Here is a 22,917-nt window from a genome sequence, read left to right on the forward strand (position 1 = left end):
GGACCAGCAGCACGTAATCATTCTGGTTGTGATGCTTATGTAGTAGGAGAAAATGTCAAGTCGTCAGCTGTTCCGACTTTTGTTCAGAGGATGCAGCGCAGGGTCCACAGTTATCCAAAGAGGGAAAGGGCACCTGAAGAGCACTCTTCAAAAGGCCATTGGATCCCACGAAATTGTTCGCTCTGCATGTAAACAGACAACTGTCAGCCGGCGGTTACGGCATTTATTTATGGACGGCTGATCTGGATCATAAAGTATGCTCCAGATCAGGCATCTGTGTCTGATCTGCAAGCAGCTAACCTGCTTCTTAGGGCATCTCGCTTGCTGGCTCCTATGCGAACGACGAGTGCTGGCACATGATGACCGACCCAGTTTTTTTTAGCTCCAACATACTCCGGGTCTGTATGTTAACTCAAATTGTAGAAGCACATTCCCTCAGCAATGTATCTGCTTGTTAAAAGTACAAAATGCAGCGGAGCTGACATCCCAGGCCTGGCAATTGTCCAAGCGACCACCGTGGTCACTAACTTGCAGCCAAAGCCGTCTGACTCTCAAATTTTGTGTATCTGGTCACACAAAGAGTAACAGCCGCTGATGTTTGACGTACCATACGCTGCTAACCTTTCGCAAGTTGCTCGCGAAAGGTTAGCAGCCGCACGGCACATTCCCCAGTGCCACTTCAAATGATCCAAATGCAACTCAAGCAGTTCTGAGCAGATAGTCCTTCATGTGGCGCACTCAATAACAAGTGCCGCAACCCGGCATCGTATCACCCCTCGACAGGCATCTGAAATTGGGGCTATGAGGGAGTTTTTAAGGTCATGCGAGGTGGCTATGTCTGCTCCCATAGCGTGATAGCGAAGGCAGGGCATCCTTGCTGTCACGCACTATAGGAGCAGGACCTTAGGTGATGGTAATGATAGCACTGATTCCTAAGTAGTTCTTGGAGTTGCCAATGTTCATGTGAACGCGGTAGAGTTGTAAAATGATACAAACAGGTACATCATCATCACAGTGCCCACAAATGACAAGCAACCGTAAGCGAGCAACACAAGCTATGGACAAAGCCAAGTTGGAAGAGAGCACCTCGTGAGGATGATGACCTATTTAGCGATGATGACGCATCAGCATCGGCCTATGTAGGGGCAATACTGTCATGTACCGGCGCTCTCTTCAACAGCTCGTGTGAGCGGCCGCGCGTTTTTGACAGGCTTGCTTGTTCCGACCGCTGACGTTCAATCAGCTGTATCACTTCAAATGTGCTGTCTTGCTTGTTGACTATTTCCTGCCATTCACATTATCTATGTGATGTAATGATGATGTGTCAGATCTCTACAGTGACACGTCGCATCACCGGAATCTCCAGAGGCCACTTATGGCAACTGAGTAGCAGCAACCCTGAGGGAAAGTAACAAGAAGATAGCATGCACGAAAACGCACGGGTCTTCTCGCAACGTAGTGGCAACTTCTTCGGCCGATGCTAGCAGCACCCCAGCCTCAGTAACAGGGGTTGAAGTGCCACCGCCCCCACACGTGCTCTGAGATCGTATATTTGTGATGAGCTTGACAACGATTTGCCGCTTCGCCGGCGGCTCGTCGGCACGGTGCCCCTCCAAGGGCTGGTTGCAAACTGTCACCGATGGCATTTGCACCTTGATCGATGACGTCCAGCCGCCCTGTGCACATGCTGACTCACCCGGTATGTGTACAGGTCGCCGTGTTCCACTTCGCCACATCGCGCACCGCCACTGCCCGTCGCACAAGCCCAAGAAGAACACGTGGCTCTCAAATACTGCCGACGCATTTTGTGCAAGTACGGCAAAGGCGTTTGGCTTGCCGCTGGCTGTTGCGGGCTGGCTGGCTGAGGCATGGCCTGTGAGGCTTTCTGGTGGATGGTGCCGCAGATGCTTTGGTGTGGTCTCTCCGTCATGCTGGGCACGAGCTGAAGCGCCCCACGAGGCTGTGGTCGCCAAAGTGGCTCTTAACGCTTGCTCACTGGCTGCTGCTTGAGACGCATGTGATGCAGTGTCTTGTGGTTCGCAACTCGTTGCAAGGGAATTTTCGACACACTCTAGTTTCGAATGTGCAGTTTCGCAGTCTGCGCCGACTGCGATGGCCGAGTCGCCAGAGTCGTGCCCTGATTGCCTGTCGGCCAAGCTTGTTTCAGCTCCCGGATTGCCAGATTCTCTTGCATAGTGCTCTTGGTTCAGGGTTAGTACGGGCGTGCAAGTCTCTTGCCGTTTGGCGTCTTCGGTTGGCGGACTGGATGGCAAGCAGCGCTCGGCGTGCGAGATGAGAAGGTGCCGATGGATGAGGTTATGGCACTGCGGGCACGGTAAAAGGTGCGAGCCTTTGCTTGACTTGCTGTTGCGACCAAGCTCTGTTTGAGATTTCGCCACTCGCTTGCGTCCCTCTGCAACAGGCCAGTAGTTGCCACGATGACACCGCATTTTGAATTCGAACACAGACGGGCGCCCTTCCGTGCACAATGATGTGTACAGGAAGACCGCAATAGAACGAAATCCTCCCAGATATACACGAGTTTGTGGGAGAAGTAAGCGCTGAGGGATGGCAGGTTTTTCGTCACTTACTGCACCGGGTCGAGGAATATTAGCAATTAGCACAATAGGTGGACAGCGTACTGAAGGGCTCCTCGTCTTTGCGGCTGCCAGCATGCTGTCCAGCTTTGAGCAGATCAAAAGCATTCATCCTATCGCATTATCCATTGTCCAATCGCTCATTTATGTGTACTCGTGGCGCCAGGGTGGGTGAAGTGTGCAGCTACAGTGCGTTCCTACCACAAGGCACCCAGTCTCAAAATGATGTGTAATTATGAAGATGACGGAAAACCTGGAGGTGGCATGGAGTAGAACTGGCAACGGCAGCATACAACAAGGGTTCCAATCACGGGCCCTTCACAACAGACGCCTCTAACTTCAAAAAGAGTGGCCTCAACATATTTGTCAAACTCACCACTAACATTACACAGGTGCTTCCGCCGTCAAGTTCTCTATTATCACATTCTAGTTCTCTATTATCATATTCCGTCAAGTTCTCTATTATCATATTCCTGGCAGGGTACCACCGGACCTTGAGTGGGCGTCCGACTCATTGACTATGTAACCAGACAGAAGCAAGAACTCCACGTCAAGTTCAGCACAGCGATGGAACAATGCAGAAGGCAGAAAGAATCACCTAACTTCGGACTGTACATGCCTGGGGCAAAGTTTACCCTACAACTTTTTGTGTACAGAGAATGACAGCCAGTTGCGACGTTGAGCTCTACATCACATCAGCGTGCTGATAGCTCCTTGCCTGAAAACCAGGTCGAAACTATAGCTAGTTTCTTTTGTCTGTCCCCTTGAACTGCGTGCTCTGAAGCCACTTGTCGGCCATGGCTATCGACTTGGAGGGATGGCTAGAAAAAGTGAAGGACTGCAATGTGTTGGCAGAAGACGAGTTGAAAGTTCTTTGCGAATATGTGCGTTTGTTTGCAAGTGATTGGATGCGCTCATCAGGCTGTCAGCTCTGTGGACAGTTGGGATTGGCACGGGTCTGACGGGTTGCGTCTAATGCAGGTTATCGAAATTCTTGTCGAGGAGTCCAACGTACAGCCGGTGAATAGCCCTGTGACGGTACGTGCATGCTGCTCATTATTTGCATGCCGTGCCATGCCGAGCTCTCGTGATCAGCGCCGGGTTGTGAACTTGGTCCATGGCACCAGATAGCTTTAGCAAGAAGCAAGCGCTGGAGTGCTCATATCCATGCACTCCCCGTCTGATTGGGATATAATGTTTCATTCAGGTCTGTGGTGACATTCACGGCCAGTTTCATGATTTGCTGAAGCTTTTCGAGACAGGGGGCCAAGTACCTGAGACGAGCTACATCTTCCTTGGGGACTTCGTAGATCGTGGGTACAACAGCTTGGAAGTGTTCACCATCTTAATGCTTTTAAAGGCTAAGTACCCAGCAAACATGACGCTACTCAGGGGAAACCACGAGAGTAGGCAAATCACTCAGGTGTGCACCTGTGTTCTGCAGCAGAGCAATGCGTACATGAGGATGCATTTTCGCATTATCTCGATCAAATGCTTTCTTAGCTGCCATTATAATGCGTGAGAACTCTTGCCAGTGATTGATCATGTGCAGCACGCACAAGAGGAACCTGTAGCTTCTTCGAATGGCCCAAATTGACATCGATGTACTGCACACATCCCTCTCAGTGATAGTCCACCTTCCTATGTCGGTTGTCGCAGGTGCCTGTCAGCTTTCCAGAACACAGGACGTTGTCAGAGCTCCTAGTTATGATGTGACTTACCACAGGCTGGAAATGTCAAGAGCTTCTCATACATGTATGCCTGCCTGCCCGTTCCATCATCTAGCAGGCTTCACATAGGCATACATAGGAACTTCATGCAGGTGTATGGCTTCTACGATGAGTGTCAGCGGAGGTATGGGAACCCAAATGCATGGCGGTATTGCACTGAAGTTTTCGACTACTTGACACTCTCGGTGCGTTCCTACCCCCAATATGCATGCCATGCTGCAGGACGTTAGGGTTTTGAAGTGTCATGATGTGTCAGCAAGGCATAGTCAATCTGCATGGCTGCAAGCCATAAGCACGGAGCCTGTTTGAGTACATTTAGGACGACACCTTTTGCTCTACTTTGTTCTTGTATGATTGTTTGATGATTCGTCTTGGACACAGCAAGTGCTGCAGACCTGTTGAACATCGACTGTGGCAGGAACCCTCGTGATGCCTCCAAGAGATGGTAGCACGTTGCATGAGATTGACCTTAAGATGGCCATTGTTTTGTCGGTCTGACTAGGTAACCACTCTGGAATTTTATCTGGACCTGCCCCATGGCAGTCCACAAGGCAGACTCTTCCGCATCTGGCCGTGTACCTTTGCCTAGAAAGAGCGGAGGGTGTCTGTATGGCCGTCACCATCAAAGCAAATAGCTGTTGACCAACCAACAAACAAGGGCATCGGGGTGATGAGTCGGGATTCAACAGAGCTCATTCACCAGCAACAGCAGATGTTCTGCTGTTTGTTTATCCTGACACAGGCCAGCAGCAAACAAGCAATGAAGCTCAAGGCGGCGATCGGGTGTGTTGCAGGCGCTAATTGATGGCCAAGTCCTATGTGTGCATGGAGGCCTGTCTCCAGACATCCGAAGCCTGGACCAAATTCGGACCATCACGCGTGTGAAGGAGGTTCCGCATGAAGGGCCCTTCTGTGACCTGATGTGGAGCGACCCTGAGGAGATTGAGGCTTGGGCGATCAGTCCCAGGGGGGCCGGGTGGCTCTTTGGCAGTCGGGTGGTATCGGAGTTCAATAAAATCAATGGTGCGTTATTTATACCGGTCATGATGAATCATTGAAGCTCATGCGAGCGGCCGCATTTATGTCAGGCTTGCCTGTTCCGACCGCTGACGTTCAATGAGCTGAATCACTTCGAATGTGCTGTCTTTGTTGCTTGTTGACTAGTTCCTGCCATTACCTATGTGATGTAATGATGTGAGGGTCAGCTCATTGTTGGAGCAATGGTTTTGGGGGGGCTCGCTAGCTTGATGCTGTTTCAGTGCTCACAGAACAGTTGGAGCCTTCTTGCGGTGTATGCAGGCAAGAGGTTCTGCCCAGCGCAATTTATTGTTCTGTTCTCCTCGCTGCTGTGCTGTGCATGCATGCATTAGGACATAGGCACCAGCATATCAGCAGTATCTGCGCGGATATAGGTTCTCACATGGTTGCATGTGACAGGCAAGCACATGAATGCCGTTTGGCTGACTCATGTCCTAATCACTCCACATCATACCTTGAGATCTCGCCTGCATGCCTCGCAGCGTCCACTTCAGTCGGTGCAGTCTCTTTCTTTAAGGGATGCCCTCGCCTTGCGACGTGCCTCCCAGATTGACAGTTTATCGCTTGATGGCTGGATGTTTTGGTCCATTGCCTCTAGAGGCAGATGCGAGCTTGCCATCACGTCGTTAAGTGATGTGGCTCGTCATTCTGCGCTTAGCAGGCTGCCTGTTCACACATGTTCAGGCATACGTTTGAGATTGCCAAGGAATGTTGCGCAGGACTGGACCTCATATGCCGGGCGCACCAGCTGGTCCAATCTGGGCTGAAGTACATGTTTCAACCTCCCGGGGGCGACGAGAACAAGGGCCAGCTCGTGACGGTTTGGTCAGCGCCAAACTACTGCTACCGCTGTGGCAACGTGGCCTCTGTCCTTTGCTTCGATGATAACTTGGAGCAGCACGTCAAATATTTCACAGAAACCGAGGAAAACAGCACGATGATGGCTCCTCGCTCCACGTTACCTTACTTTTTGTGAACACGTGGTGGGACTGCAGTGAGTAGTTCCTTTCGTGAACCTGTTGTGGGTCAGCTGTTGGTTGCTTGCCAGGAGATGTCTGGGATGTGGAGCGAAGACCTGGACTGCTTGCCTCGGGCTTGGTTCATTGTCGCGTTGCCACACAGAGATGAAGTTGCGTGCTATTTGTGCATGATGCGCATGTGTACTGTGTGGCTTTGCCAACTTTGGCAGATGTACAGGCGTGCAAAGAGAACTGAGAGCCTTGCTGTTGAGAGTTTCTCTACCCCGGGCGGGTCAGGAGGTGGCTATCCACTGCAACTAGCTAGACGTTCGACACGTTCGCGCCTGCAAGTTGATGGTCTCTTCATCAAACAAAACTCTTCAATAACCAGTTTGTTGGTGTTGTATGCTCTGAGCGATGTTGCATGCCTCCCATTGGCCGTGAAAAGTTCAGCTATGCTGTCTCACATTGTCAACTTTTTCGGGCCTCTATCTTGAATCTTGCCCCATCTCCAAGGATTTTGCATTCGAGAAGCACAGGGAGCAACGGAAGCACTTTTCAAGGCGTTTACATTCCAGATTCCACATGCATTTTGAACCACAGGTGTAGACAGAGTGTGAAATAATGCAGGGCTCACCAACACTTTAAGGCACATCATCTCTCGAAAGTCTAATAATGGGAGTAGGTGCCCCAGCCGTACGCCATCCACAATATAGAAATGGATGCTATCATTAGGGGTGTGAAAACACCTTTCAGATCACATGTATGGAAAAACGCGTACTCTGTTCCTAGATGTAGCAACGCAATCATAAATGAACCTATAGTGCCCAGGTACAGGGTTGGTTCATGCATGTTGTATGCACATAGCACACATAGCATGCATGTTATCAGGGTCCAGGCGCTCCACGTCCTGCCATAAAGCGGGTTGACGTAGTCCGGCCGCACGCGAAAAACTTTAGTCTTCAATACGTTGGGAGCAAAAATTCCAAGGACAGCTGCTAGCGTACGGAGGGCAGCGGCAAAGAGAAGCCAATAGCTTAGATAGTCGCTCGACATCTTCTCAATGGTTGTGTCTCTCAGAACCGACCAGAATCAAGAAGCACGAGAATATTAATCTGAAATTGTTTGCACCAATGACTGGATGTCACCCGTGATCATGTGTCAAGCGATGGTTTTTATGCCAGCGAGCCAACCCTACCCCAGGTGTACAGCTACCTCCGTGCAGCAAAGGACGAAGCACTGCCTGTCAAGTCGAGAACAATTCTTGTAATCAATGCCTCGACCTGTGCTTTGATACAGCAGGGCCGTTCACGAAATTCAAAAAAAATTATCTAGACAGGGTCGTCACTATCTCACCATTACTAGGATTACCGTTACAAGCGACAGGGCTGGCAAAACAGGAAAGAAAACACAGAAACTAACACTAGGATTACCTATTAGGAGCAATTTATTGTTGCGGGGGGAGGAGCTTTCACTGTTCCCCCGCTATCGCTCTAAACGATGAAACGGATGAGCAAACCGGGGATGCATTTGATTGGTAGCGGCGTCCGCCTGAGCTCCGGTTCCTCGAGGAGTGGCTGCAGCTTGGTGCACTGATGGGCCCATCCCTTACGCAATACGCATTGCTGGACGGTCTATGGCAATGTTGTGATGTACCAGTGCTGTTTCGGTGTCTCAGCAGCAGCGCCTCATGAGCATGCCTGAACTAGCGAATGCAAGAGCATTTAACGACAATAATATTGTTCTCCAGACAGGCCTTTAGTGATCGCCTGATTATGACAATGTGTCATACAGCTTCTCTCAGCAATGTTAAAGCCACTCATGGTGCGAACCACAGTAGACGCACGTGCTGAGAATCATGGATAATACAGAAATAAACACGCTCTAGTGAATCCTGGAAACAACACAATTGCCGCCAACAGGGGTGGCAGTGATGCCATGTGCGCGCCACATTTCGTCAGGGTTGTCGATGTCGATCTTGAAACCTCCTAGTGTCAACAGATATAGCAGGGCCTTCCCCTCAGCGCTCGCCAGCGCCTGGCCAGCACATGCTTTGGGCCCATAACCGAATGGGATGAAGCTGTCCATCGCAGTACCCTGCACATCACGTCCAAGTTATAGAAGTATGTGAAGTCGCCAGCTTGCTCTGTGAGCCTTTGTATAAGCAATAGCCTTGCAAGATAAGTTGCATGGCACAGCGTGTTGGAAAATCACGATTAATTAAGCAGTTAGTCATGTTGCACTCCAGCAGCGAAGCTAGCAACTTAGCGCAGGGTTGCTAGATTCGCTGCAGCGATGAGATATGACGAACTGGTCAACGGTCAATTTCCAACATGGCAATCCACTGTGTTCTACAGAGTGGACCTTGCTACTTGCTATGCCCATCCATATTTTTGAGACGTGGTACCGAAAGTGATACACGTGCCACACAAGTTTCAATTGAATCCACAGCGCGACCTTATGTATGTCCGATGTCCAGTGCTTTGCCAGACAGTTTGCTTTGTGGGTCTGTATCTCTGAAAATGCATGATTATCTGGGGCAAAAATGGGGTCACACGCCGATCTGGCGAAGCACTGCCAATGTCCTAACGCCACTTCGTCCTACACCGACATTCGACGTGCACGCCATCGAAAGCAAAGGTTGTCAGTAGACAATACAAACATTGCGAGCAAAGTGCAAGACGACACATGTCGCTTGCCACTACGTGGCATTTGGCTCCTTGGATGCGCCAATGACCCAAATCACATCATACACGGGAACAAACAAACATCAATTTGCAACTCAAAATGCGTGTGCAATATTTAGAATGACACTGGGAACGCTCACCGCGAGAAATCGCTCAGGATTGAAAGTCACATCGTACTCAGGGCCCTCAACCCAGAAAGCCATTTCTTGGAAGGCCATATAAGGCATCGCTATCAGAATGGCCTCCCCAGCCGGGTACAGGACGCCCCCCAACTCTATTTGTTCCTTGATGCTTCGTGGCTGAAACGCGGCAATGTTTTTCAGATATTTCATCCTTGTCAAAGCATGCCGCAACGCCTCCATGAACACCGCGCCCGTATATTCCAACTTGTCCTGAGCCTTCCGGTTCCCCATGAAGTCCGGTCCGTATTCCTGCCCGCAAACAACACACCATGAGTGCTGACTTGGGCTCCAAGTTGTGAAGGACCTCACATTGTGGCCCCAGGTTATCTCTGTCGAATATCTCGTTTGCCAGGGTCACCTCAAGCGCAGTCACAACGTTGGGAAGCTGCCAGGAACCAGAGGGGAGACATCGCTAACAGTTCTGCACATTTGATGATGACGATGATGTCTGTTCTCCTGGCGTTCTCTTCAACTTTTAGCTCGTGCGAGCGGCCGCTTATGACAGGCTTGCTTGTTCCGACCGCTGACATTCAATGAGCTGTATCACTTCGAATGTGCTGTCTTTGTTGCTTGTTGACTATTTCCTGCCATTATCTATGTGAGGTAACGATGATGTCTTTTTCTACAACACTACCGCATCCTTATACAATGTTGGCAACTCCAAGAACTACTTGGGAATCTGTGCTACCATTACCATCGCCCGAGGCAAGCATACCTGGACCAGCCTGACTTAACATTTGCTGCTCTATACACAATTTGAGAATGCCAACAACGCCACCAGCACAGCAGAGCGCGTACTCACCTTCTCGAGGGTGGATAATTCGGCAGAGACTTTGTCTAGAACCTGGGGTTGGCGCTGAAGCTCATAGATCATGGTGCATAGCGCCCAGCGCGTGGTCTCATGCCCCGCAAAGAATCCGCCCACGACGTTGGCCATCCAGTCCTCATCGGTAGCGGGCACTCCGGTCTTCTCGCAGTGCTGGAGGATGCACCATATCAAGCTCTGCTGCTGTGTCGCGCGTGGCTGGTAAGTGCCGGCTTTGAAGGCATTGTACCTGCACTGTGCACAGCGATCCTCCAGGCTGCGGTAGTTTAAAACGTCAGCTGTGATAAATGCTCAGCAGTAGCTCGAAATAAAAGACTGAGGAAAGCCTCGCGAGGTCCGCTTTAGGGGCGAGCATGCAGTCCGAGCACGCATGCTAGAAGGGCAAGCAGGCGCAACACAGATGAGTCACGGGATCACTAATCGCAGACTGTCATGAGATTGAATGATCAAATACCGCAGAACAAGCACGCACGAGTCGGCCGTGTAACGTCAGCCCAATGAATGGAAAGTGGAAGATGGTGATGATAGATGGCACACAGGTGGAGTGTTGATTCGATACTTGAAGTCAGCGATTCGCCAGAATGGGGTTCTACCCACGCTTTCGCCCCCAATAATAATGCATTGTCAGGCATCGCGACCCGAATGTTGAACGCTGCTTGACGTTGCCAGTCGCCACAAGGTTGTTAACCACTGAGCGCTTCACTTGCCACTGCAGTGTCCAGACAATGTCTAGCCACCTAGCCTGACTGTCCAGCACTACAACATAGCACACTGAGGCCTACATTTCCGCAGATGGAACATGGAACATGGATCTCAAAAAGATGAGGTAACCATTGGATTCCATGTGAAATGGTACATGGGGCAGCGGTTCGCCAGACCGTGTCGTTTGCAGGTTCAGGTTTTCAAGTTCACACCTGAAAGTGCAGGAATTTCGGGGACCAAAAGGGGGGTCAGAACGCAATTTCGCGATGCACTGAAATGGGATGTTGTGAAAGCGCACTTCTCCGTTTCTTCCTCCACCGTCCTCATGGTCAACTTAAACAGGACCTTCTTGGCACGATCCAGCTTGGAGTCGCCTCCAAACAGCTGCGGCAATGGCAGTGAAAGTATATCTTCTGTGAAGTCCCCCATCGCACAAAGGATGGGAAAGAGCTGGGTCTCGTCATCTGGGATCCGTCCGATCATGCGAGCCCACACTGTTTTGAGCGTCAGAGCGTGCAAAATGTCGTTAATGTTGGACCTCGGGTTCGTTGTGCTGCTTGCTAGCCCGTCCGAGAACATTTTGACGATGGTTGGCGTGAACTCGGTCATGTACCTGGGGCCAAAGGCCTCCATCCAGGTGTCCGTCTTGAAACGGGAGGAACGGAAGCTCTGTTTGGTGAGGTTTTGCGTGCCTGGGGTTCCGCCAAAGAAGAACTTGGCTGCCATCACTGGCTGAGTTTTCGCCACCTGCAATCATGCCATAACTTTTCGATACAGGGAGCATTCTTTCCCTGCCTCATCAGCACGTTAGCGAACCTCGCTTGGTAACTCCACATGTAAGGAAATTGACGGAAAACATGATGATGCATATGCATACGACACTTTCGTATCCACATGGACACTGGCAAATCCAGAACTACTTGGGAATCATGGATGGGAGCATAGATTGGAACAAACTGAGGAGAATCAATCATCTACAACTTCCTGATCGGGTTAGGCTCCCACCTATCCACAGCCGTGGCTTTAACTTGCTGCTTGGAGTCGCTATGCATACTCTTGTTGTGAGGACAGGGGCTGCGATCGGTCTGAGGCCAGGCCCATGGGGAACGCGCAACTTGTTGAGGCATAATTGTTTCCACTTATTCATCGACGACAAGGCCCCGCAGGATCCTTTGCAATGGGTGGCAAGCAATGTGAGCAAGCAAAGCAGCTGTGTCTTCCCAAACCAGCCTCGACCGATGCATACACCAAGAACTCGCTTGCAGTGCCCCGGCTTGGCTCTGTGCATTCGGCTATTACAAGCTGATCCGATTTTATTGAGTAAAACAAATGGCCGAATGGCTGAGGAGTCCAACTTTGAACTCGTTGCTTTTGAAATACATCTGGGTCCCAGACGAAGATAGCTCTGAACATGCTGAATCGTTTGGTAAAGTCATTTCTTCATTGTCAAGGCCCCCATCTCTGCCCCCAAATCTCTGGCCACCACCGACGGCATTGAAAGAAATGGTGGTACATACGCTGGGCATGTGCTTTCCACCAGGGTGCGCTAGCGTGCGGGCCCAATCAATTTTGAAATGCAGATGGGCAATTTCGCAAACCGACTCAGCATGTCTAGAAGGGATGGGGTCTGGTTATCGCTTGACCCTTGGGTCGGCGGGTGCGGTGCGGAACTTCATGCGCCTATGCGAGCTGTTGCTGTCAACACGTGCTAAAAGGCGAGCCGCTCCAACCACATTATTATTGTGCATCGCAAAACATCGCGAATGATTGCAGGCGTACGTTGGCAATCAAGCTTTTCCGAGCTACCGTCTGAAATTGACTTGCACCACTCACCGTGCTACCGTCACACCTGGAGTTTTACGTGTGAGCGAAACAACGCTGAGGAAATAACAGCAAGCCTTGTTTTGCAACTGCAACTTGTTTTGAAACTAGAAGATAGTACCGATGCTTCAGCACGAGGTACTTCTCGAGATGTAGGGTTTTTGTAATTCACTACAATGATGTTGGAGCGCTTGACTTCGTACCATGCGAATGTTATCATACTTAGAGATCAGTTCTTTCGCCACGTTTGCATCCAATACCACAGTTGTGGGGTCTCCAAATAGGCTCGTCCTGAAGACACCTCCGTACTTTGCCTTCATCTCGTCAAAGTAACCTTGCCAATCACCAATGTAGCGCAGGGTGTCTCCCACTATAGGACACGTGAATACAGGACCTGGTGCCCTCACCGCATGAGAACGCGTGCACCTTCGGGAAGGAGCAGCGCATGCTCGTTTTTGAGGCATCATGTCTCGCAACGTTGTCACAGGCGTCGCCTCAAGACAAACGCAACTGACCAAGTGTGTTTATGCATGATGCCAACACCTTGCAAACTACTTACTTATCAGCTTCGTGGAAGGAAGGTCTCGCCTGCATATACATATCTCGTGTACATGGGCCCTATGAATCATGGCATGCTGGGGGTATATTCCAGTTCTCGCTATAGATAGCTCACTACAAACATTCGTCCAGAAATTCTGGCAGAATGAATGGCACGTCCTGTGACACATGCAAACAAGTCAAGGGCACATTCTCATGGAGGTTGTTTGGGCTCTCCAGTGCTCGATACGTTGCGTCGTCTGCTTCCGACGAAGGTTTCGCGACCTCAGCAGGTTGAATCGGTCCGCCCCGAGCCTGGGACGACGCCCATAACACAACGTCGGCACCAAGCACGCGTCTCCACGTCCACTGTCGTAGACGGTCGTTACTCACTACACTTGTTGTAATTACAAAAGAACCGCGCACGCGTTCGCATCAACCGCAATCCGCGAAGGAGTGAGAGCGACCCTCATGGCAATTGGCAATATAGCATCACAGCGAAAGCAGGACATGATGGCGCTTTCAACAGCACTGCGGTTCACAAGGAACTGTGAATCGTGCAACCAAGGCCTCGATGAGAAGTCAGTTCTTGCCAGATGCGCTGCGCAAGGTCCTGTTTTGGTGGTCAAAGTGACAACCTTGCTTGAGCAAATGACGTGTGGTGCCGAGTACCCGAGTCTCAACGAAGCAGCCTGCATCGTTTAGTGTAGAGCTGCATCCATTGCTGAGTACATCTCCACTCCCACTTGGCATACAGCCGCTTCCAGATCGTCGCCCTTGCCGGAGGCAGTGGCCAGCCTGCATCAAGGGCGCTGCAGTTAGCCCAGATGCAAGCTATTTATTGGCGTTCAATGTTATTAATCACAAGGTGTGTAACTTGTAATAAGGCACAATGCAGGAAGCTTTGCAGCTGTTACGCCCGGACAGGATTGCTTGAAACTTGCAAGGACAGTGGAATCGCAGTGTGCTGAACAGCAGTGACACCCCAGATTTGGCGCTTGTCAATGAGTTGCTTACTGGCAGGCATGTCCTCAAGCGTTGCACCGTGGGAGAGATATGATGTAAGAATCGGCAGGTGGAACCAAAGACGGCATGTCAATGTCACCAATTTATGCTGCAACTTACTTTGCTTGAGTTGATGCATGACATAGGGGTTCAAAAAGTCCTGTCATGATGATGTCAAGGGTATTCTTTGTAACCTCGGCAATCATCAGATCCCATTGCTGGCCTAACCCACAGGACCCAGGATACAGGAAATATTACTCTCGCTAATATCCCAGATGATCATCAAACACCATGAAACAAGTATATATATTGGATATCAACTGCAATCTGAGTTGCAAATCCGTAAACAGAACCGTGTGGTGCCGAAATGGTGACGCTCCATATAAGTTGGCCAGCTCAAGCATGGAAGATACTCACAAGCTGCGACAACCCAACCAGCATGTGATGAGCTGGCCATGGTCTGTCAACAGCTTCATCCATCGCAATGAGAAACGAAAAGCATCAGGCTATTGGTATGCTGTGGGTATGGGTGAGCTTGGTGGGTGTGCAAACAAGTACTATGCACATCATCACAGACCCAAAGCTCCTGATACGTGACATTGCGTACCTTGCAGTATATTCTGCAAGTCCGCTCTTGACAGCTGCAGGGTCCAAATCTTCCAATGCGCAGGCCTCCACAACTGTTATGTCCATGGAGGAGTCAGGGTGCGCTACTGCAAAGCCTCCAGACACGAAGTACTTTACAACGTCCCGATCCATCTCTTTGTGAATGGAAACAACTCCTGGCCTCAATTCGGCGATTACTGGAACGTGCCCCGGCATGACACCAAAATCGCCTGAAACTGCGGGAATCAAAGCCAAGTCCACCTGCAGCAGGTCAGCGTCAAGTCGGCACAAAAAGCGCGGCACATGCTACCGACAACGGTGAAGCAACAGTGATGACTCTGCTGATGCAATGGTAAGCAGCTTTGAACGTGAAAACACCGCAGGGCTCACTGCCATGAACCCTCAACGTTGCCATCCCACACCCAAGGAGCGATTATCAGAACGAACCTCTTCATTCGTCATCAAAATCTTGTGCGGCATTGCGAAATTAAGCTTCACTTTGGCTGGGGTTGGTCCGTCGGAAGGGCCAATTTTGGCATCAGGGAGAAAGTCGGTAGGAAAGTGGGGTTCAGCAGCTCCTGCTGACATGAGGGGCCGCATTTTGGCTAGGAAATCCTCCTTGCTGGTAGCCAGCTCACTCTCAAGCGAGCTTGCAGACGCAGTGAACGCCCTCGCTGCAAGTCCAGTGGACTGCAGAATGCGGGAAGCCGCTCTCGACAGCATAGTATAAACCTCGAGTACCTCCGAACTCAGCCAGTGCCGACGGCGCAACAATCAACGTGTGAGCACACCAGAGTATTTGATCTGTAGTCAGAGACATATATGTAACGATGTCGAAACGCTTGGCCAGCGAGACCTATAATGCCAACCGTAGGTCCCAATGCGTAGGTCGAGCTTGTTAGCGCCAACTCAGTATGTATGACACAGACCTTCCCGCTTCCCAAACTGTGCGAGATCAAGATTGGGATGACGACAACCTACAGTTCAGTGTTGTGTGCAAAGTAGCAAGGAACGTAACCCTTGTCTGACAGTGCCTATTTGTATCATTTTTTGGCAACGCAGTCTAGCTCTCGAGTCTGCTGGCTCTCGAATATTGCTGTGGAGATTGCCATCATGCGTGGTAAGTTTTCCCGTAATTGATATCACAACACGTATAAGACATGTAGTACACAATTTTTGTACATCTTCCAGTGCAGTGTCCCATTTCGGGTAAACTGTTGCAATGCAGGGGTAGGGTGCGGTTCGCAGGGTTCATTTCGCGCCCGTAACCCCTTGAGATCCCCGCATCGGTTTCGAACTGTTGCCATGAATTTCAAATCGCAATAGAAAACATCATGAAATCGCGTTGCAATGGTTTCCACCCATTCGTCTCCACGTCTGGCGTGCCAGCAACGAATGGCATACGCTCCAGCCTGCCCGTCAGTGGGCAATCCCCTTGACGTCTCATGAACGAGTCCAACCATGTCGACAAACATCTGGAGTCATATGAGCTGTACCTGTAATATTATGCGTTATGCGAACCAACCGTGAAAAAAGAGGCCTGGCTGTCTCAGTGATGGCACACTCCAGGCTCCGATCACCACCGCAGTCACAAGCGCTGGCTGAAAGAGTTGCCTTTCTTCTGACTATCACCACACGCGTACAACCCCTGTTTGATTCAGCTGAAAAGAATGTCTGATATCAGGACCCAGGCATTCAGAGATAGGAGCGGGCCACGCATGGCCACAGTCGCATGCCGGCCAAGAATTCATCATCACGCGTGCTGTGCGATGCAGCCTTCAGCAGCACACGTGCCAACGCCAGCAGCGCGCCGCTAATGGTCACACAAGCAAACAAACGCGCACTGTCAGCACGCCGATGCAACATGCGTGTGTCCGCAGTCGCGCTGGACCCGGATAACGCGTCCATCCTAGTATGCGGGGGCGCTGGAGTGGCGATGCACACGACAAGGAAACTGAAAGACATGGGGTCATGGGTCTGGATGATGCAGCGCACAGACGCCAACCGGTCGGAAATCGAAAAGATGATGGCGTTCTGCGTCAAAGGCGACGCACTCGATCGAGCATCGGTGGAAAAAACGTTTGCCGGGATCGAGGAAGTGGACGCCGTGGTTTCGACCATCGGCGGCACGACCAAGGATCCGAAGGCAGACAGTGAGGGCAACATCAACCTCATCAATGAGGCGGTGAAGAAGGGCGTGAAGAAGTTCATCCTCGTCACGAGCATCGGCACAGGGGACTCGAAAGATGCACCTGGGCAGCAGGTGTATGATGTTCTGAAGCCGATCCTCTTGGAGAAGGAGAAGGCCGAGAACAGGCTCAAGGTCCGCCCTTATCCTCAATGAGGAGGAAGTCTTCCTGCAGTCCTTGATGCTTACTAACCGAATACTGAGATTGATATTCAGTACCGTACTGCCGCTAATTATTCAACCGAAATCGCCAAAAAATGGCCGTTTGTCAAATGTTCATCCTAAATCTCCAGAAAATTCTGGTCAAAAAATAGCGATTTTTACTATCTGATTTTCGGGACTATCATAATGAATAATCCAGATTTATTGTACCTACGGTTGAATGGTTTGCGGGATTCGGACAAAGTTTGAATATTAGCGTGATTGAATAGTTAGCGGCGATACGGTATGAAATGCCCCTCAACTGGTAGCAGTGGCCCTGCAGCCATTGATTATTACAAACCACATCCTGAGAGTAAGATTCAGGAGAAAACGCCCTTCACACGTGGTATCTCAAACCCCCCTTTTTTGTGGAGGAGTAGTGAGTTCGTTCTGAATGTGTTGCTTCACTGTACGAGGGTGCCGTTCACGGCCAGGAATTGCTGGTGTGTTACTGGTTTTGTATCGTCGGTGCAAACACACTCAGATCTCGGAGTTTGCAGATGTGTCTCAGCAGAACGAGAATCGTGGACGCTCTGTGCTTCACAACAACAGCACTCTTACGCCCTCCCTTGCGGTCACTGAAAGCAAGCAATGGCACGAACACCAGGATGACTTAGTGGGGTTTGGTACATCTTCGAGGGATGTGCAGGTTTAACATGATAATTTACGGGGCTAGCCCGGTTGCAAATCCATATGCCCTATCTTTATTACATCACATCGATAGATCATGGCAGAATGAGCTGTATCACTTTGAATGTGCTATCTTTGTTGCTTTGTTGAGGATTTCCTGCCATCGTCTATGTGATGTACCTATGGCAGAAAATAGTCAACAGGCAACCAAGACAGCACAGGCCCGCTCGCAAATCCTTATGCCCTGTTAACATCATTCGTACAATTGAGGTGACTTGCGTGCGGGGTGTTGCCATGATTGCACTGGATCATCCACAGCTAGGTGGTTATGGCAGGGTGCAAGGCAGGGGACGTGCGGAGGGGTCATAGGTCGAGCTTGTTGCCATCAGGAACGCTTGGCATTCTCATTCATCGCGCATCGTTGTGGAGAGGTGTGATTGTTAAGATTGCGATCTGTGGACTGTGAAGAAACAAAGGAATTCAACAACACAAAACCCACATCTGGTCCAGCTATGTGCCGGCCTGCTATTATCTCACAAGCCTGCCAGGGTTGATGATGATGATGATGTACCTTTCTACAATACCGCATCCACATGGACATTGGCAACTCCAAGAACTACTTGGGAATCATTGGTTGCTCTGGGATTTGCCCCCAATGATACATATTGCACTCCGGTGCTTCGTTTCACGGATTCCGACGATGTTTAGATGTGAGTTCACCACAGTGATGGCTGGCAAACTGAGCAGTTGAGCAAACCGCGCCTCAGGGTTCCCTGTCGACACACGCACCGCGGGCTCTAGGCTGTCCGGCGAACTCAGGACTCGTCGACTTGCTGCCCCTTTGTGGGTGAAGCAAGCGGCAGGACCATGACTAGGGACAATGCAGTGGACATTGCAGGGATAAGATGGGCTGAGATGGGTCAACGGCGCTATCCAGGTCTTGAACCCAATTCTTTACAGTTGACTATCCCTACCGTTGGCATGACGCTTCTAGTCAGGAAGTCCCAGCTGCTGACAGTATTCAAGTCACTTCTGCAGTGCTTCGCCAGAATGGGGTTCGAGCCCCCTGTCTTTCCCGAACAATCATGCATTTTCAGGGATACAGACCCACAAAGCAAACTGCATGACGAAGCACTGCACCTCTGATGAGTGCCCTTGAACTCACACCAGCTCCAAACACATTGCAGGGTGTCATGCTTACCTGAGGAAAACGAATCAACTTCCAGGCTCGACCCTCCACAAGTGACAGAGCACAGAACATCATTCTCCAGTGTCGGTCCTTGAGTTGCGCCATGAGAGCAGCAGCTGAAACGGTGCTATGATGCTGCAGGAAGTTCAAGACAAGATGACTTTTGTGATCATTCGGCCTGGTGGTCTCACAGACACTGATCCCACTGGGAACGGGGTCTTGACTGAGAACACCGGGGTCTGTGGTGCCATCAGCAGGCAAGATGTTGCATCGCTGGTCTGCAAGGCTCTCTTTTCTGAGAAGGCCGACAATAAGGTTCTGTCAGCCTGTGATTCAGGCAGGATCACCTCCACTGTTGATTACGAAGTATTCACCATCTGAAGTGGTTTCCAAGCACCTCTGTAATGTGTAATACAGCCCACCCTGCCTTCGTGTTGTGTGTGCAATGGACGTCGCTCTCATGTCGCAGCCGGTGTGGTCTGCAGTTGGTTGCTAAGCCATATCAAGCCACGCTGCTAGCTTGATTTCCAAATTTGTCATGAGGTCGATTGTTCCGGGAAGCCATTGCTCCAGACTGCTGCCTAAATCGAAGGAGTCAGGTCATGCATGTTGAAGCTGTTACGCCAGCATGCATATATGTTAATGTCTCAAAGTAAAACGCCTTCAAAGCTCGAAGTGGTCACCAACGGAAAACACAGCTTCGAAACTGAATCAATTACGCTGGCATCTTAACTTCAGTTTTGTAAGACCAGCCTTCAGTTCGACGTACAAGGCAAGTGAGAGCCTTCAGTTCCAGAGGGACAAGCGACCAGGGCTACACATGAACTTGTTTACAACACCATCGCATCCGCATATGGACATTAACAACTCCAAATGCCACTAATATTAGGGAGGAACCATTCATATACATGGGAGTGCTGTAATGAAGTTGTGCCTGGAGAACAAATCAGGAATCCCTGACTGCCATCACATGCGGTGAGTAGGTTGTTCAATTCTGCATGTACTTACAAACCAGAGGGAGGGCCCGTTAATAAGATGTTGTGGGGCTATGTAGGCGGGGCTATGTAGGCGTACCTATAGGTATGTAACAGAAAGTACTATTATTATTATCACCGCAAGGTGAACGTCCAACAATGAGCCTGAATGTATTGCAACACCCAACCGCATCATTTAAATCCCACCGCAAAGGGAACAAAAAGATGCCACAAAAGGGCACGCATGGCGTATTGAGTCAGGAAGGGCATTCACTCAATGATCAAAACACTGATGTCTACACTCAAAACACATTGGCATGCCTGCGCACGCCTCTTCTCCCATTTCCAAACGATATCCCAGCCGCCTTTGCGTGCAAGCTATGAAAACTCTCCGTGCTCCACTATCCGTTGTTTGCAGTTGTCACTGTGACAAATCCGGCTGAGTTGGCGACTCTGTGTCGATGCTTGGACGTCAATGCATTGTTTGGATGGCACGTGCCCTCCAAATCACTCCCAACATCGCCATCCTCGAACGACGGCCGCGGTCCCCTTTTGAGCATTTTAACCCTCCAAATTGGACGTTCGGGCACGGAACGGAGGCGCAAAGCTAGTGCATATCGTCGACATTTGGCGAAGTCCGCAAAGGCTCAGCTGCTCCCAAGCCGCTCCGGAAGTGCAAACATTGTATGGTGGAGCCCAGTGCAACCCAGATCAAGCAAAGTTGCTTCAGCCAACCTTGTCGCCTAACAAGGTTGGCTGAAGCAAACTTGGCATGGTTTGGGTTGGGCCGCTGGGCACCATGCCATCACAACAAGGGTCAACATGGCATGATTCCCGATTGATTGAACAGTACTATGCACCTGACATGCCGCATGCTTTGCAAGCCATCAGTGCCTCCACTGCGATCTTCTCTATTGCGCAATGGCAATGAGTCTTGCGCATCAAATTTTTGGTTCAACGACGTGAGCTTGACGCCCATTTGTTGACACAGTCAGCTGAAAACCAAACATCGTCCCTCCCTGGGATGCTGCATCTCTCTTATTATCCGCAAGATCAGCCATGGCTGTCTCACCCGTTGTCACCACCAACGTTGCGGCTGGCGCAGCTCACAGTATAAATCATGAGTCGTCATATCTTTGCACCAATATTGGGTCTACAAACCCATGGTCCATATGGAGGCCTATCAGTAAGTGTTGGATCTGGGCACCATGAGAGGCTGGTGTGCGGTGGATTTGGCGCCCAGTCATGCCTTTCTAGCCCATTTCTGCGTTGTAATTTCCTCGAGTTTTCCATCGCCGCACTCTTTTAACGCGCCTGTTGATCATGAGTACCGGTATCTACCAGGTATTTGCGGGTTACCGTCCATTCGATGGTGGGAGAGCGTCAAGTGACTTGCCTACCGGTAGTAACCACTAGGTCATTGCCTGAAGTCGGCACTTCAAAGTGCATTGACCAAGGGTTGCCACGGTTGCGTGGCGTGTCCGGGAGGGTTTCATGCTCGTCGAGTGTTCAGTATGGCTACCTTGGACGTCACGTTGTCGATGTAGTCTGCACACATGTGCTTGCCAGCGTGTGGTTCTTCCGGAGGCCTCCAGAACGGAAACCGCTGCACAGATTCACATGAATGTGAGATATGAGCTTGATATATGAGCATGATGATGAGCTGTCACCAATGCGCTACGGGAACTCAGCATTGGCCTATGTAGGGGCAATGCTATCATGTATCGGCGATCTCCTCAAGTTTTAGCTCGTGCGAGTGGCCGCGCATTTATGACAGGCTTGCTTGTTCCGACCGCTGATGTTCAATGAGCTGTATCACTTCAAATGTGCTGTCTTTGCTGCTTGTTGACTATTTCCTGCCATTATCTATGTCATGCAGTGATGCTGATCCGCTGAAGTTCAGCGAGCTGCATTGTTTTGAATGTGACTTCTTGGTTGCTTTCGGCCTGCGCCGACTGATTTCTGCTCATATCAAAGTGATGCAACAATGATTCTGGTCAGTTTTGTACAGCATTGCTGTTCCTGCTCCTGTGATATGATGACGATGTGCCTTTCTAGCACGATGCTGCATCCAAATTGCAACTGGCAACTCCAAATACTACATGGGAAGCCATGGCATCTGGGATTCCTGGGACTGAGACCTAATTACTCCCATGTTTCCGCAAACTGCCTCCATACTTGCATGGGAGTATCAACACCTGCTGATGATCATCCCTGATTGGGGTATGGGATACAACAAGTCAGATAATACAATTGATGGTGTATAGTCCTGTCAATGAGTAGAATCCTGCCATCTGTTTGTGTGAGGACATGTTGTGTGAGTCCAACTTGCTGGGTGCTCACAGAAAACGCTTTTGCAAGTTTGTTACAGCTGTCTGATAGTGGCAACCTGAACAGCAAGCTGTGTCGTGAAGTGGAAATGCATTGAAAACGCAAGGCAAGCATGCGAGAACGAATTGCAACTTCCCTCCTTTGTGTCTGCCGCACACTCCTGACGGGCTACACGGCAAACCATCCAGTGATGGCCATGCGCGGTGGCTTGTAGAAGGGTCAGCACAATTAAAAGGGTCTGACTGCCACAACCACCGACTTTTTGTAATGTAAGTCTCTGTAAACACGAAGACTGGCATGCTTGCAGGGTCACAACAGGGGTAAACGGTATGACAACACTTCGTTTGCCCTGCTTTTGGCGCTCTTATACTCAGGGCTCTGGGGGTCTGGGGATCCCGTTTTTCCGTCATATGTATCTACTGCATTTCGTTTTGGGCTGTGAGGCTCCGCTTGTCTTTGTAACTGAACACATCCTCTTGTGGTCTGTCCACCTTTCATGGACCTGTGTCTGATCAGGAAAGATGTGCTGTTGTATGTGACCATGCGTCCTGGCAACATCAAGAAGACAGCATACTGTGATGTCCAGCCGACGAGGAAAAGGCTCTATGTCCACTTGACCTCTCCAATGCATTGGCCTGTCCAAATGTGGGTGGTTCCTGCGTGCATAGAAAATCTTTAGTACACAAGGAGACCGAGCGCTTTGCCAAACCGTGA

General features: G+C 50.4%; 3 protein-coding genes and 2 pseudogenes across 4 annotated transcripts; 2 read left to right on the plus strand and 3 right to left on the minus strand.

Moving 5' to 3' along the window:
• The first annotated feature begins 3,394 nt into the window (after positions 1 to 3,394).
• On the plus strand, positions 3,395 to 6,341 carry LOC149810785 (phytochrome-associated serine/threonine-protein phosphatase-like). Its single transcript, XM_089994126.1, has 6 exons — positions 3,395 to 3,481; positions 3,579 to 3,635; positions 3,805 to 4,022; positions 4,407 to 4,512; positions 5,122 to 5,350; positions 6,085 to 6,341. Exons 1-6 carry the CDS (start codon positions 3,395 to 3,397, stop codon positions 6,339 to 6,341), a joined length of 954 nt encoding a protein of 317 aa, XP_089850252.1.
• A 652-nt stretch (positions 6,342 to 6,993) lies between these two features.
• LOC149810786 (ergosterol biosynthetic protein 28 pseudogene) lies at positions 6,994 to 7,380 on the minus strand (annotated as a pseudogene).
• An 828-nt stretch (positions 7,381 to 8,208) lies between these two features.
• Positions 8,209 to 13,009, minus strand: LOC149810787 (uncharacterized). Its single transcript, XM_089994122.1, has 6 exons — positions 12,746 to 13,009; positions 11,020 to 11,468; positions 9,996 to 10,275; positions 9,498 to 9,578; positions 9,152 to 9,442; positions 8,209 to 8,421 (listed from the first exon to the last, which is right to left on the minus strand). Exons 1-6 carry the CDS (start codon positions 13,007 to 13,009, stop codon positions 8,209 to 8,211), a joined length of 1,578 nt encoding a protein of 525 aa, XP_089850248.1.
• A 771-nt stretch (positions 13,010 to 13,780) lies between these two features.
• On the minus strand, positions 13,781 to 15,413 carry LOC149810788 (ATP synthase subunit delta', mitochondrial pseudogene; annotated as a pseudogene). The gene is made up of 3 exons (XR_016429028.1): positions 15,138 to 15,413; positions 14,692 to 14,951; positions 13,781 to 13,877 (listed from the first exon to the last, which is right to left on the minus strand). The product of XR_016429028.1 is annotated as an ATP synthase subunit delta', mitochondrial pseudogene (transcript).
• A 370-nt stretch (positions 15,414 to 15,783) lies between these two features.
• Positions 15,784 to 22,017, plus strand: LOC149810789 (uncharacterized). The gene is made up of 6 exons (XM_089994123.1): positions 15,784 to 15,810; positions 16,466 to 17,013; positions 19,040 to 19,264; positions 19,788 to 19,873; positions 21,752 to 21,848; positions 21,931 to 22,017. The coding sequence occupies exons 1-6, from the start codon at positions 15,804 to 15,806 to the stop codon at positions 22,015 to 22,017; spliced, it is 1,050 nt and encodes a 349-aa protein (XP_089850249.1). The 5' UTR covers positions 15,784 to 15,803.
• Positions 22,018 to 22,917: the final 900 nt, after the last annotated feature.

The sequence above is a fragment of the Nuphar pumila genome, unplaced genomic scaffold (genome assembly GCF_984573655.1).
Source record: "Nuphar pumila unplaced genomic scaffold, dmNupPumi1.hap1.1 HAP1_SCAFFOLD_207, whole genome shotgun sequence".
NCBI classification, from domain to species: Eukaryota; Viridiplantae; Streptophyta; class Magnoliopsida; order Nymphaeales; family Nymphaeaceae; genus Nuphar; species Nuphar pumila.